This window comes from Sceloporus occidentalis, unplaced genomic scaffold (genome assembly GCF_023333645.1).
Source record: "Sceloporus occidentalis isolate IW3139 unplaced genomic scaffold, rSceOcc1.0.p SCAF_1, whole genome shotgun sequence".
NCBI classification, from domain to species: Eukaryota; Metazoa; Chordata; class Lepidosauria; order Squamata; family Phrynosomatidae; genus Sceloporus; species Sceloporus occidentalis.
In genome coordinates this window covers 114772650-114788060 of record NW_028316981.1, presented here as the reverse complement: position 1 = coordinate 114788060, position 15411 = coordinate 114772650, and the positions used below count along the sequence as shown (strand labels likewise).

Genomic DNA, 15411 nt, shown 5'->3' with positions numbered 1-15411 from the left:
AATACAGTGATATATGATATAACTGTAAATAAAACACATGTAATGAATTTATATGTATTTATATTAGTGTTTTAGCTTTTATTTGGTAATGTGCTAGATTTTTATTGAATGTCCTACATTGCCCTCCTTTATGATATCTGGTCACTCTGATCTCTTACAACAAATAAAAAAAATAAAAAAAATGCAAAATGTAGACATTGGGTGTGTATGTGGATATAGATAATCACTATGATGTGAGAGGTAGGCTGTATGCACACCACAGAAATAATCTGGTCTGACACCACTTTAACTACTATGGCTAAATGCTATGGAATTATGGGAATGGTATTTTGTTGTGGCACCAGAGCAGAGCTCTTCAATGTGGATGCATCCATAGAGAGGCTTTAGCTTTTTGCCCTCAACTGTTATTTTCATGTTCTGTGTGTAGAATATCAAACTCTCTGGTATATTCCACTGCAGATATAACTTTGTTCAGGTAGAGCAGTGATTCCCAAACTCTGATTTTCCAAGCATTTTGGACTTCAGCTCCCAGAATTACAGAACTTTGACCAAGATGCCTGAGAATTCTGGGAGCTGAAGACCAAAACACATGGAGGACCAGAGTTTGTGGATCACTGAAGTACAATAAGCATATCAGGGAAGTAGAAATGTCCATCAACGTCTCTCCCTTCAGTTGCCATTCACTTCCTGACAGCAAAAAGGAATTCCATTGGATCCTTAAGTTCCTTAGTTATATTTCTTGAAGGCAAGATAGCTCTCCTAGGAATGGCTACCTTTCTGTGCATCTAGACCATACTCTATCTCTCCAGACAGACACATGACCACCACACCACAATTAATAGTTCTTTGGTTACAGTATATTAGGAGAACAGTAAGGCAGAACATTTGAAAATCAATAAAATGATATAAAAATCATGGCAGTGACATACAATGAACAAATCTAAATGTGGATATTGTCCATTATTGTGCAGTTGTGGTCATGACTTACACCACTACTTCCATCTGGTATCATGGCGTGCCTCTGGCACTGAATCCAGATGATTCAGTGCCAAAGGGGTGCTATATAGCCACTCCACCGCATCTATGACACCCTTTTGAGCAGGCAAAAAGGAACTGCTTTTTGTGGGTCATTTTTGCCCTCTCAAAAGGTCGGATCTTGGTCATGGCATGAGGTTGCCATGGCCCTGATCTGGCGCGGTCTGTAGAGCCCCATAGCTTCATTACCACTCAAAAAACACTACTTTTAGTTCTACAAAGCCAACTCTCACCTCATTTTTTTTTACTTAACATTTGAATTAAAGAATGTTAACTCTATGTTCACTGGTTCCTTTCTGTGGCAAAAGGAAGCAGAATATCACTGGGATGGCTGGTTATATAAAACATCCCTCTTTCTTCCCCTGGATAGCCATGTGTATGGTTCTGCTGCCCCCTCTCCCCCCTGAATGTACAATTTATTTCTTTGTATTTTTAATGCAATTTTAAAGCTACTTCTAAACATTTTTTTAATGTATGCATGCTTTTGAATACTTTTTCCCTATCAACAAAACACTGTGATTGTGTGGATTCACTTTCTGGCACACCATTGTGAATGGTTCTGTATGAATTATTGTGGTCACTTGTAAATAACTGAATCCTGTGGTATGTGATGTGTACATTTAGATCATCAGAGACTAAAGTGAGAGGAAATACAATGAAAAGAAGCAAAAAAGACTTTTTAAAAATTGTTCTTTAATTGTTAACCTGCTAGCCACTAACCTGCTTTTAATTAGTTAAGCTGCTAGCCACTAACATTTCTGGATCTTGAATGGACTTCATGTTTGTTGTTATGTGTCTTCAAGTCAACTCTGATTTTGGGCAATAAGGTTTTATTTGCAAGATTTATTCAGAGAGGGTTTCCCATTCCTTTCCTCTGGACTGAGAGAATATGATTTGCCCATGGTCATCCAGTAGTCTTCATGGCTGAGTAGGGATTCAGATTCTAGAGTCTAGAAATCCTAGTCTTACATTCAGAAGAATATACTTTGATCTTTTGTCCTATCAATGGATAATTAATGCACAAATATATGATCACTAAATGTTACTCAGGTCCACTTCAGACTGGCCATTAAAGCCGGCCTGGGGGTGGAGTTAGGGCATTGCGTCCTGATGATGCATGCCTTCACTCTGCCCCCAGGGTGCCATGATGCTGGGCACGACTCCACATGGTGCACGGTGTCATGGTGGTCTTCCGGTGCTATATCCATACAACGCAGTACCAAAAGAGTGCCACCAAGCTGTGGCAATGCTGCTATGGTGCCTTTTTCAGGGTGCAAAAAGGAGCTGCTTTTGCAGCTCCTTTTTGTGCCCTGGAAAGGCTGGATCACTGCCCTGATCCGGCTAGAAAAGAAGCAGCATCATGCCACCCCTTCAGAGTAGTCTGTCGAGTCCCTCAGCTAGCAGTGGGAACTCTGGTACAGCTTGTGGTATTTGTTGAGTCAACTGCATTAAACACTTATTTCCAGCAGGTTGTAATAAAAAGTCTGTTGGGCATGAGAATGACTTTGTGCTATCAATATCTTTCATCTATGATTAACAACACAAACAGAATTTCTGTGCAACGAACAGCAATCTTGCAGAATCTACTGGAAGTAGAGTAAACAAAAACAATTACTGCTATACCGAATTAGACCAGTTAGATCATTAATCTGACACTGAAGGATAGGAGGTCTATGGAGAAATTTAACAAGAGCTAGTTAGATATGGGATAATCCATGCTGTTGTTCATTTCTAGCTTGTGGTGGACACAAGGTTAATTGAATCCCACTTATCTTGGCCCATTGCAGTTAACCGGCCATTCATTGTGCATATATTCATACCAATCAAGAGGGTGTTCATGTGCAATTGCCAATTAGCTGACTAGTCCAGCTGGAAGGAGCAAAGGTCTAGTGGAGCAGGACAGAATTTAAAAAGACAAGCTCCTAGTGCTAGACAGAAGGAGTAAATTCTCTCAAACTCACAGGGCTTGAAAATCCTGGAATTTCAACAACTATAGTAAAGTAACTAAAACATAAAATATGACTGCGTATAAAATACATTTTGCAGGAGATTATGTCGTCATGGCAGTCTACTTTGACCTAAGCCGGAGGATGGGTTACTTCACCATTCAGACTTACATTCCCTGCACACTCATTGTAGTGCTGTCCTGGGTCTCTTTCTGGATTAATAAGGACGCTGTTCCAGCCAGAACATCTTTGGGTAAGTTAGTGTTCTCTCTTATCTATTAATTTTCCTAAAGTACTCTTACATTTGCACTGGTCTGTGGCCATTTTCTATGTACACCAATATAGAATATCATAAATCAGAGGGTTGTTTAGAAACATTTTGCCATTAAGATCTCCCTGTGGAAACTTTGATGGAAAAAAAATTCCAAACAGTTCTGTATATTGACCCTATTTAGGCACTGGCTACAGAACAGTAGTATCCTAGTAGCTACTTACTATCAATCTACTTATTTGACATACCTATCTTACTGTTATTTAAATAAGCATTCAAGATGGCTACATTTTACCACCATGCTGCAGTCAATTAAAATGTCAGGGTTCACCAGTCATGAAATGGAGTTACTCATAGTGCTTATGAATCCAGTAGTTCCCTGGTGTTAAAATGCAACCTGCGTTTGGCACTTGACCAGAGCCATTAATGTACTACCATCTTATCGTCAGCTAAAATGGAAAATTCAGCTCTTTTAGTCCAGATACTACTGCATGTAAATCTAGTCCTGTGTGTTATAAACCTTGCCATTTACAGTATTGTGACACTTCTTGTACATCAGGGCAGACTTGAATAAGATGTTTACATGGTTCAGTGTTCACACATAGATTTTAAGTGAAATATACTATTTGAAAGCTCAGTTAATCAATATTTGTAAATGCTTGGGGAGGTTTGGAAAGAGAAGCAGCAATTTCAAACCTCAAGGGCATTATTATGATGTATCACTCACCTTGACCAGAAGCTCTGACATTCATGCTTATGCATTTCACTGGAATTCCAGAAATATTTCACAGCGTATAAACAAAACTATTTCTAACCCTAGTCATTTGGATTGTTATAATTCACACAGTCCTCAGAAACAAGAAATCCTCATTAGGAAGCAGACTGTTAATCTAGAACTAAACAACAGAGACTGATATGAACATCCTTGCACTTTGGATGCATATATGAGGGAGACATTGGGTAAGACAGAAAACATTTCAATGGTAGCATATGACAGGATAGTTTGAGGATGGCCAGTTCTGATTTTGAAGCAGATCAGGTTATGAACTTATTTATTTACAACTGAAAAATGATCTCCAGCAGTTTAACACATATTCCCTGCCCTCTGGAATTAATCAGGCTTAGATTTGTTACCTGATTTTTACAATTGTACAGTGTCTTTCCTGAAAAACCTTGTTATGATATGTGGGGGAAGAGGTGTACTGTGTATTTTGTAAACTATATAAGAAAATAAAATGTTGGCAGTTTGGGGTTTTGTTAGATCTATTTTTCAGTTATTTTGAGCTATAATAATAATAATAATAATAATAATAATAATAATAATAATAATAATTTATAGCCCGCCCAATCACAAAGAATCCGGGTGGGTTACAACAATAAAAATATAGAGAATAAAATAAAATAAAATACAAAAAATAAATAAAATAAAATAAAATGAAAGAGAGCAACGTTAGTTACAGTAAATTCACAGTTACACCTGATGGAAATTGGGTCTGTCTTTTTCACTGCCTCCCAGGTCTGATGATGACAGTTGGGGCAGAGGGGGGGCTCTTCTTCTTGAGGCAAGAATATAATTTCATTAATTTTAATTTAATTCTTCTCATTAATTTAAGAGAAGAATTGGTGGACAGAGTGATGTAAGTCACAGTAAATGGGGAGAGGAACTAGGTAGGGAAGGTCTGCCAGAAGAGATCCATCTTAAGAGCTTTCTTAAAGGCTGTAAGAGTAGAAATGTCACAGATCTCCTTCAGCAGGTCATTCCATAGCTTCGGAGCTGTGATGGAAAAGGCCCTCTGGGTGACTGAAGTTAGCCTAGATTTTATTGGCTGAAGTAGATACTTCCCTGAGGACCTTAGAGTGCGGGAAGGACAGTACGGAAGAAGGCGATCCCTTAAGTATTCTGGACCCAAGCCATGTAGGGCTTTAAAGGTAATCACCAACACCTTGTACCTTGCCCGGAAACTAATTGGTAGCCAGTGAAAGGATTTCAAAACCGGTGTTATGTGATCGTTATGACGAGAACCTGTAATTAACCTGGCTGCCATATTTTGTACAAGTTGAAGTTTCTGAACTTGGCACAAGGGTAGCCCCATGTAGAGCACATTACAGAAGTCCAACCTCTAATTGTAATCTATGCATTTCTTAAGGTCAGTGATGCATGTGCTCAACACATGTTGCCTATCTGGTGAATCTCATATGCAATAGGCAAGGGCAGGATGAGAGTGAAGATGGCTGATTACTAGGAAAACTAAAGAAATTCAGGGAAGGAGGTGTAATTTACCTCAAAGACAGAAGATTCCAGAATCAATCTTTATTTACAGTCAGTAGACCCAGTGAAACATGCTATAACATAAACCATATAAAATAGAAATATTACATATAGCTTAAAACCATATAAAATAGAAAGGTTTCATAAAAATACAGGAATACATAAAAATACAGGTCAGACCACAACATAAAAGGAGAGCAAGGCCAACTGTGCTAAAACTATCCCAGGTATGTGCAGCCATACTAACTTAATACCCACTATTAACCCACTTAGCCTGAAGGTTTCAAGAGGATTCTGGTGGAGGCAAATTCTTACACTTTGAATACAGCCCTACTAATAATAGGTGGGGACATCCCAGATTGCTAGCAGTCCTCTGGCAGAGCAGAAGCAGCTGGAGGAACAGCATGTTCCCTATGGACTGCTTTCTTGTAGTTAAAAATGGGAAAGAAGACTTATGAGGAGGATGGTGGCTGGTTGTGATGCATATTCTGTTCTCCATCCCCAATAATAATAATCCTCCCCTAATAATAATAATAATAATAATAATAATAATAATAATCCCCATGGATTGAGACAAAGAACAGCAACAGATTAAAACACAACAGATTGCTATTTATTATCCTCTGTGTGTTTGTGTGTGTGTTTTGCTAATAGTGCCCATTAATATTTGAATGCAAAGTGAAAGCCCCTCATTAGTGAAAATGCAACACATTAACAGTTGCTTTGAACAAGTAATGTCCATGTTGTGGATCACCTTTGCATGGCAGGTGGAAGTGATATTGCCTCCATGTTTTCACCTTGGTAAGGAAGGAGCCTATCAAATCCAGCAGAATACTAAAGGCCCAGTACAGATGGTGCGAAAGCGCTGTGCTGGGGCCAAAAGTAGGGCTGGGGAGCACACAACAAACACATGCTCCCCGGCCCTACTACGTATGGAGGGCGCCATCTTGGCATGACGATGTCCTTACGCAGTGTGCAATGATGCCATCATGTACGCGCCACATCCAAATGCCTGATGGCATCGTGCCGCTGGAGGGTGCTTTGGACGCCCTATTTGCAGCATGAGAAGGAGCTCCAAAAAAGAGCTCCTTCTGGGAGGGTGGCTCATTCCCACGGCAACTAGATTGCTGCGGGAACGAAGCCAGGGAGAAAGGGGCCTTTCTCCTCTGGTTGCGCCTGTCAGGGTGTCCATGGAGCATTTTTGCTGCTTCTTCGTGGCCTGGAAAAGTGCCAGGTTGGAGCCGCAGGGGCTGCTGGTGAGGCTGCCCTGCCTCCAACCTGGCAAGAAAAGGGGCAGCTGTGGATCACCCCTTTTCTGCCATCTGTACCCCACCAAAGTGTAGAAACTCAGGCTCGGTAGTAAAAGTAGTTTCTGAGTAAAAACTCAGAAACTTTATTAAGAAACTATAGATCCAGTCTTGTGACTTTCATTTTCAGTACTGACCATCAAATATTAAAACTGCCTAATTATACAGAATTTGAATTCTCAGACTGGTTTACTTCCTATTTGTAGAAATTAATAAGCACATTTCTCTTTGTTTTGTCACATCACAACTTTCATTTGTTGTTGGAGCCAGGCATTTTCTAATAAATGACCTTGAGAAAGTTTGCTTCCTTTCCTGTATTATCTCAACACCTGTGAATCAGTTCACCCTTCTGCTATTACTACCATATATTCAATGACTACATAACCCACTTATTATGGCAGGACAAAAACATATGCAACTTCTGACAGAGCCTTACACTGAGAAAAGAGAGAGGCTGTCAGCTAACTGATTATTCTGTCACAGACAATTTAATTTATTTACTAAAAGTGTGACCTCTGGGATCAGCTTATTTGTTGCATCGTGTGTCTTCATTTAAGGGTGTGTCAACTTTTTGTCATGTTACACTGTAAGTAAGTCACCTTAAGAACTAATGCATTTTTTAAACATTTCCCTCTCCAAAGGAATCACAACTGTCCTGACAATGACCACTCTCAGCACAATCGCTCGCAAATCTCTCCCCAAGGTTTCTTATGTGACAGCAATGGATCTCTTTGTATCGGTGTGCTTCATTTTTGTTTTTTCTGCATTGGTGGAGTATGGGACTCTTCATTATTTTGTCAGTAACCGGAAGCCAAGCAAAGACAAAGACAAAAAGAAGAAAAACCCTGTATGTATTTTGTTACATTACAGTCTAATGACACTGTTTTGTTTTCTGGACAGGAATCGTTTTGTAGCTATGCTAGAGGCAAGAAAGTTTGCTTGAAGACCAGCCCTGAGAAAGGAAGTATAGAATCATAGAATTAGTGACAAGGACCTGTTTATGTTCTTATCAGCTCCAAACAGGGCATGCTTTAAGAGTCAAACCCCACAAGAGCATCCAAGAAATAGAACGGATGATGAGGGATCTTTTATATGCTTTAATAGTATACAGCAGTGGTTCCCAACATTGGTCTTCCAGGTATTTGGGACTTCTATTCCCAGAAACCCAGCCAGCTTGGCAATAAGTGTGAAATTCTGGGAGCTGAAGCTGGAGGATAAGAGTTTGGGAAACTATGATCCAAAAGATCCACTTCCGGGCTACATTGAGGGCATGACATTTACATGCTTCATATGTGGCTGGAAAGTGTGCTGAATATTCTACAACCTGGAAGAGCAGGGCCAAAAAGGAGCAGACAAAATCTGCTCCTTTTTGGTGGCTAGCTCAGGACTGCAATGGCAGTCCAGATTGGGGCTGGGCACATGCAGTTGTCATGGTTCTGCAATAATCAGAGCAGGCACAGCCTCTGGAGATTCCTTTTGACCCATCCGTTTGAGGCCTATCTTGATGTACAAAATAGTTCTGGTTGGATGGAAATAGTAGTGTAAGACATGAGCACAACTGCACAATAATTACTCTAACAACCCCAATTTAAGCCATATCCAGGATGGAGTGGGGCACATCAGGAGCCATCAGCTAGGTTGTGTTACCAACAGCTTCTTCTAACCAAGTACTCCATTCTATCAAGAACATCTTACTAGATTTTTCTCTTTTTTTGTCTCTTGTGGTTTCCATACAATGGGATCCACTTTCTTCATGAGGTTTGCTGACCCCCTCTACTTATATTGAAAGCTGAAGGGAATGATATTGCATCAAATGGGTGAACTCTCTCTCAAAGCTGAGGGAGACCTTGAATCTTAGAAGTACAACATTAACTACTAAGAATAGAAAATGTATTGGAAGGCATGGAAGTTGTTAATTTAAATCTTGTAAGATGAAATGTCTCCTCTTGTGAGTCTCTTCTCCCCATTTATCACTCCCCCTTTTCTTTTCCTTGACTGAACTTTCTCCTTCTGTCTTTTTTCTGCCCTTTACCATTTAAGTGTGGTGGCAGAGGTTGGGAGTACCTGAGGGCCTCCAGTAAGTGACACCTTTGATTTCTGTAGGTTCAGTGTCCATAGACTTTGTTTCATGCACAAAATTATTTAAAAATATTTTGTATGAAATTACCTTCAGACTATGTTTATAAAGGTGTATACAAAACATAAACGAATGTATAGTCAGACTTGATTCCATCTCCAAGATATTGTGTTGCGTATATTCAAATATTTAAATATATATATAAAAAATTGAAATCCAAAACGCTGGTCCCTAGCATTTTGGATAAGGGACAAGGGAGATTTGTCTAGTTTTTGTTTTTTTACAATATTTTAATAGCCCCTCTATTAGTCAGTTAATAATGCCCAGAGGGAGTTTGGTGTTTCCATTTACAAAGCCAGTTTGCTTGGTCAGAACAGGTTCAGAAAATAAACAACAAATGTTGATCTAAATATATCTAAGCTGCCCCAAAGACATTTCTGGGCTCCAACAGTGCTGGGTTTTTTAAAAATTATTTTTGTTCATCTAGGCATTACTTTTAAATTCTTAGATATTTAAAACTCTTTTACAGGGCTTAAATTCAGAATTTTTACAGGGCAATCCTGGGTGAGGATATGTCAAATCCCAGGCCCAAACAGACTCACACCAGCAGAGAGTGTGGGAGTGATTTTTATATGGGTTCCCCCCGTCTTTGAAGCACCTCCTCACAATTTTCTTTCTCTCAACTAGTTGGAAGGAGAAAAAAATACACTACCCTCAGAGCTGGTATAATTTTTATCCATTTTGAGGAGTTGTTGGGAAAATAGAATATCTTTGCATCCACTATATTCAAAGCACCCCCTCCAGCATATACCCATTTTGCAATTTCAAGTGTCATAGCACCAACAGTGGAGCTGAGAAGGTAAACCTCTTCCTCTGTCCATGAATATCCTTGCTGTTAATGGAGTGGGAGAAGCTCTGTGTCCCTTGTCCCTTGAGATGCCCTTCCAATGAACTATATAATTGCAGCTTTAACTGTGTAGGATTTTTAAATCTTCTGTTTATTTTTAGGATTTATTTCAGTTCTTCTTGTTTTACCTTTGATAAACTGCCTTGAAATCATTGATGAAAGGTGGTATGTAAATGCTTTACATAAACAGAGTTCCTTTCACTTTCTTGTGAGTCATTGGTGGCAGAGCATAGAAGAAAATATGGATCGTGGAGTATATTATAGAAGACTTAAAATGATGCCTCTTCAGGATTACTGGTTCTTTCTCCCTAGTAGAGGAAGAGCCACCAGACTGATAATATTTTAATGTCTGGCCAACAGTATGCTTGATCTAAATCTGGAAATCATTTAAATCATAAGATCCTTTGTTGTAACATGTTTTAAATTGGAATTTCACAATTTGTATCTTAGATTCTTCTTTACATAGTAACCATTTTAAAATTCAAGTTCATATTCAAAATTCTATCTTAAATCTTTTTTCTATTTCTTTTTCTCCCTCAAAATTTTCTCCCTCAAAATTTGATGTAGTCTAGAAAAGTGTCTTTAATTTATGCTGCTTTTGTCTCCTTCTCCCTACCCCTTCTTCCTTTCTTTAATTTAAAAATTCTGATTCTCTTTTTTCTGTCTACAAAATCAAAGCTTCTTCGGATGTTTTCATTCAAGGTATACTATTTTTGGTATAGAAATCCACTGCATGTAACTGCTGAATTGAACAATTAGAGCTTCAATAAAAGCTTTTAGATATTTCTGCATTCTACTTGGAGCAGCCTTGGAGAGAAGTAGAATGGCTCATATTTAGAAATTACCACGTTGTAGATTCAGCAGCCTAAACACCAATTCACTACTATTTTGAACTTACAATAAGTTCAAAGGATTTAACATGTTTGGATCGCATGAATGAAGAGAGCCTAGTAGTAAACCCAAGCATCTGTCTGCTCTCTTTTTTAGTTTATCCATGGGATCCAATTCAGTGCTACCAGCTGAGAATCCACAATAAACCCTTTTAGAACTCAGTTTTGACTGTTAATGATTTCATGTGAAGACATGCAAACTACATATCTATCAAAGATCTGTATGAAACAAATACCATTTGGGTGATCTCAATATTATTCTTATGCAAACTGTTGGAGTTTTGAAAGGGTATAAAGTGCTTACATTTAATGTTGTCACTAGCTCTTCAAACACACTATCCAAAGTGGTCAATAAAGGTAGCTGTTTATCTACTTGAAGCTGTATAACAACTTCAAATATCCGTCATTCAGAAATGAAGGTATCTTGTTCTGGGTTTTAAAAAGAACAAATTAATGAATAATTAAAATGATTATTTGAGCTAATTTTAATCATGTTTTCATCTGCAGCCTTCATCTTAAGAATATGTCTTTATTATTCAAGTGCCAGCTGCTGCTTCATGCAGCATGTCCATCAAAGGATCAGAAGTGCTTGTCAGTAAACCATTATTGCAATGATTATACATATACAGAAGCTATGCACTATGTTGGCATTACAAAGTATTTTGCTGAGGAACAGTTAACCCACAGTTGCATGTTATCAGAAATGCTTACTATCAGAGACCATGATAACCACCTAACTTCCATTCAAGTAATGTGCCTAATATCACCCCTTTTCTCTTTACCAATTTTAGATCCCCACCTACGTAGAAATATAAAGTGTCTATTAACTTTTTAAAAAAGTGTTAAAGGAATAAAAATTATGATTGCCTCCCTATATCAGGCAGTCATTTAGCAGCTAGCAAGAACAAATGTATTTTAGGCTGTGTTCCTATTTGAAATTAAACCCTACTAAATTGCTAATTTGATAAAATGTGAATTCAGAGCACAAGCACTGCATATTGTTCTGATTAAGCTCAAATGAAGAGTCTTTGTTAACATCCTCATTAATATCCTTAAGAATGTAGGAACCCTACATTATGCAAAATAGCACATTTTCACAGATGTAGCACTAGTTGAAAGAGAACATGGTAAGGAAATGCAAAACACTCACTTTTTCCATTTCCCCTCCTTCTCACCACTCATTTGTCCTAGGCACCTACAATTGATATCCGTCCAAGGTCAGCTACTATCCAAATGAACAATGCCACACACCTCCAAGAACGGGATGAAGAATATGGGTACGAATGTCTCGACGGCAAGGACTGTGCAAGTTTTTTCTGCTGCTTTGAAGATTGCAGAACAGGAGCATGGCGGCATGGGAGGATACACATCCGCATTGCCAAAATGGACTCTTACGCCCGCATATTCTTTCCTACTGCCTTCTGTTTGTTTAACTTGGTCTACTGGGTGTCCTACCTTTACCTTTAAACAAGCAGAAAGGAAATTGATGACACAAGCCTTATTCTTCAAAATGTATTAAATGGTTTCCTGTATGACTCCACTCCAATGCCATGATTTAGTGGCTGTAGTGAACATGGGGACTTTGACGAACACATGGATGTTCCTGCAAGAAGGATCCACCACCTTCTCTTCAGTTTCAGGGAGTATGCTGCTTGTGCTCCACTATTTACACACACACAGAGCATTCCCTGAACTGTGGGGATAGGGGTGGATGGATGGGTGGGAGTCAGTCAACCCTTGCTCATTTAAGCTCCATTAAGCACCAGAGCTTCATGGAACTTAGAACAGCTTTATCACAGTGGTTTGAATTCTTTAGTGCCATAATCCAGTAAATATTATCCATTACATTTGTTGGACTACTGTAAAAAGTATTGTGGTTTGAATGCTCCCATGCTATATTTTAAGGAATTTGATACAGACCAAACCAAGCATCCATTAGAAATCCATCACTGAATGTGTGAGGGGCAGTGGGGAGAGGACCCTCACAAGTTCTCAGAGTATTACCATTTTAGCTATAAATAGTCAGCAGTTACAATGAAGAAAGTAAAAAATAAATAAATACTGTATAGTTTGTTATCATTGATTATAAATACGTGATACTTTTGTGGGCTTTTCTTTTTGGAAGAGTCATCTCTCCATTCAGACCAATGTAACTAGTCTAAGGGGAAAGGAGTTTTTCTTTGCACCTGAATAAAAATTGAGTGTTTGGGTGGACTCCTTAAGAGCACATGTACAAATGTTGTAAATATTCCACTACCTGGTAGTGCTTGGGTTTAGTGCATGAAGACTGGGGGTGGGGGTCAGGGGCAAAATAAATGGAGCAAAGGTACCATATTATTGTCTTTCATTACTGATAAAAAATCATCCTCTTTTTGAAGCAGAAAGACCATCACCACCATGCATGGAAGATGTGGACAAACAGTTTTTTCCATAAGAAGGTAGACAAGCCTTAAGATGTTGACTAAAATACTACCCATTTCATAGTACAAATCAGTAAGGCCAATATAAATAATACTTTAGTCTGTAGATTAGCTCAAGCTGTTAGCTGCTGTTTTATTCCTCACTTTCCATGACAACTAAACCTACAATTGTTATATACTGCAAGATTGGCTGTGGTCTTTTGAAGCATTTGTTTGCAGTTAATGGATCCTTCCTCACAATGAATGATGATCATTTGTATCTAGAATACTTTTGCTGAGATGCACGATCCATCTGAATGAACCAGAACTGAATATTGTTCTTGCTTTGTTTGCTTTTCACAAATACATTTGTTCTCCAGGCAGAAGTTGGGACATTTTCATTTGTGCCACTATATAGACCTGGTGTTTACCATACATATGTGTGATGATGTTAGTGCTCCATTTTAAATCTCTCTCTTTCTCTCTCTGCCCCCAGGTCTCTTGATTATTATGTAGAGTCTATCAGTAGCTAGCGCATAACGTAGCAAACATTTTGAAACAAAAGAACAACTGAAAACGAAAGAGGAGGATTGTCTTTGTTAATAAACAATACCTGCATAGTATGTGTGCTTTAAGAGAACAAGTCCCAGTTGAGTGAATCTTAAATTTCATTTAACTGGCTATTGGTTTTCAAACATCTGTGCAATGCTGAGTTATGCAAACTTAAGCACATGTAAATAATGACTGACTTTTTTACAGTCACAAACTGAGAACACCAGTTCGTCTCAAGTAGGTTTGCAACTGGGAAGGAGGAATAATCTATATGTATATTATCATTATCATTACAGAATTAATGATATTAATGATAGCCAATACAGAGACTTAAGGACAGTTTTCCAATGTCTGTATAGTTTTGGAAATAAATATGTATAGAAAGGTATAAATATGTCCTGATCATCAACTGCTCCTTAATGTATTTTAATGAAGGAAATGCACATACCCATAGATTTTTTTTCCAATAAAATTGCTGCACTCAAGCTTACAGTTGTTTTTGTGCCTGAGATATATAATGTATGTATGTGCATGCATGCGTGCATGTGTGTGCGTGTATACATTCACACTGATACATCTAAATTTCAAATGGCTTTTTAAAAAATCTCTTGGTTAAAGAACTTCTCTCTGAACACCACATTGTGTGATTTTAATAAGGTTCACTATGGGATTATCCTTACATAGTCTGTGTGCTGACCTGTATCAAAGCTCCTCAAGTATCTTATTTTTATAATTTAACACTGTCCAAAAGTATGACAGTGCATCTTTTGTCCGCTTCTTTGATAACAATGGATGAATCAATGAATCTAAAGACAGTTCCCCCAAAATATTGTTGTTCCATGTAGTTCATGTTCCAAGGATATGGAGCTGTATTTTCTATTTTTTCTAATTCCTGAGAGACTAATGTCTCAAAAACGAATAGCTGACTGTGTGATGTTATGAAAGAAAGAAATACTATGTGATGTTAATTTGTCCCATTGGTGGGTCACAACACTTTTACAGAAGTTTATTTAAAACAGCAGTGTGTAAAAATAGAATTAGACAATTTGTTTATACAGATAGGGAACTTTATATGTTCTAGAATCAGAACAGCCTGAACATTTCAGGAAATCCAAGGTCCCTAATAAAGCCATTCTGTGTATGAGAAAAGTAGTCCTATGTTCACCTCTAGAGTTTCTGGAGGAAGATTTGTCTGGTTACCTTAATTTCCAGAGCCTTCTGATTTGAGCTAACCTAATACACATTATAGCTCAACAGAGACTAAGGGCACATCTACAAGGGCTAAATAAAACTATCTCACCTAGTCTTCACATTTAGCTGTCCAAATGACAGTTTGGGGCCAAATCCAGGACTTTCATCACCTCAGGACTTTGATCCAGAGAAAAAAAGTGTGGATTGTTTCTAGTTGTGAGCAGAAAATCTGATATTCAAAAGGGAGAACTGTATACACAATTCTTCTGAACTCACATCAGTGAGTGTAGACAAACCTGTGGTCACTTGGAGTGGGGCAACCCAAAGGTAAACTGGATTTTCCTGTCAATGGAGATGTGCCCTCAGATATACTGTACATGACAAAAAGTTGGAGTTTGATAGGTTTTTTTTCCAGTTGTCAAGCAAAAACAAACACAATCTGCAGTCATTCAGCAAGGCAAGATACTCATTTTCCAGTGGATGCTGAGGTCAACAGGTCTTTTAACTGGAATCCTTTAACTGGAAATTCCAAGGCGTGTGGTACTAATTGTTCCCATTCTTGGAGAT

The 15411-nt window shown here is 38.3% G+C and overlaps 1 protein-coding gene across 3 annotated transcripts in view; it reads left to right on the top strand.

Moving 5' to 3' along the window:
* Positions 1–14138, top strand: part of LOC149321965 (gamma-aminobutyric acid receptor subunit gamma-2) — a 98987-nt gene extending 84849 nt beyond the window's left edge. For 2 of the 3 annotated variants that reach the window (XM_089532048.1, XM_089532064.1), the window contains exons 7-10: positions 3082–3234; positions 7470–7675; positions 10491–10514; positions 11894–14138. In XM_089532048.1, coding sequence (XP_089388174.1) covers positions 3082–3234; positions 7470–7675; positions 10491–10514; positions 11894–12169 — 659 coding nt within the window. In that variant the 3' untranslated portion in view covers positions 12170–14138. The remainder of the gene's footprint in view (positions 1–3081; positions 3235–7469; positions 7676–10490; positions 10515–11893) is intronic. The other variant, XM_089532056.1, reaches the window with a different exon arrangement.
* Positions 14139–15411: the final 1273 nt, after the last annotated feature.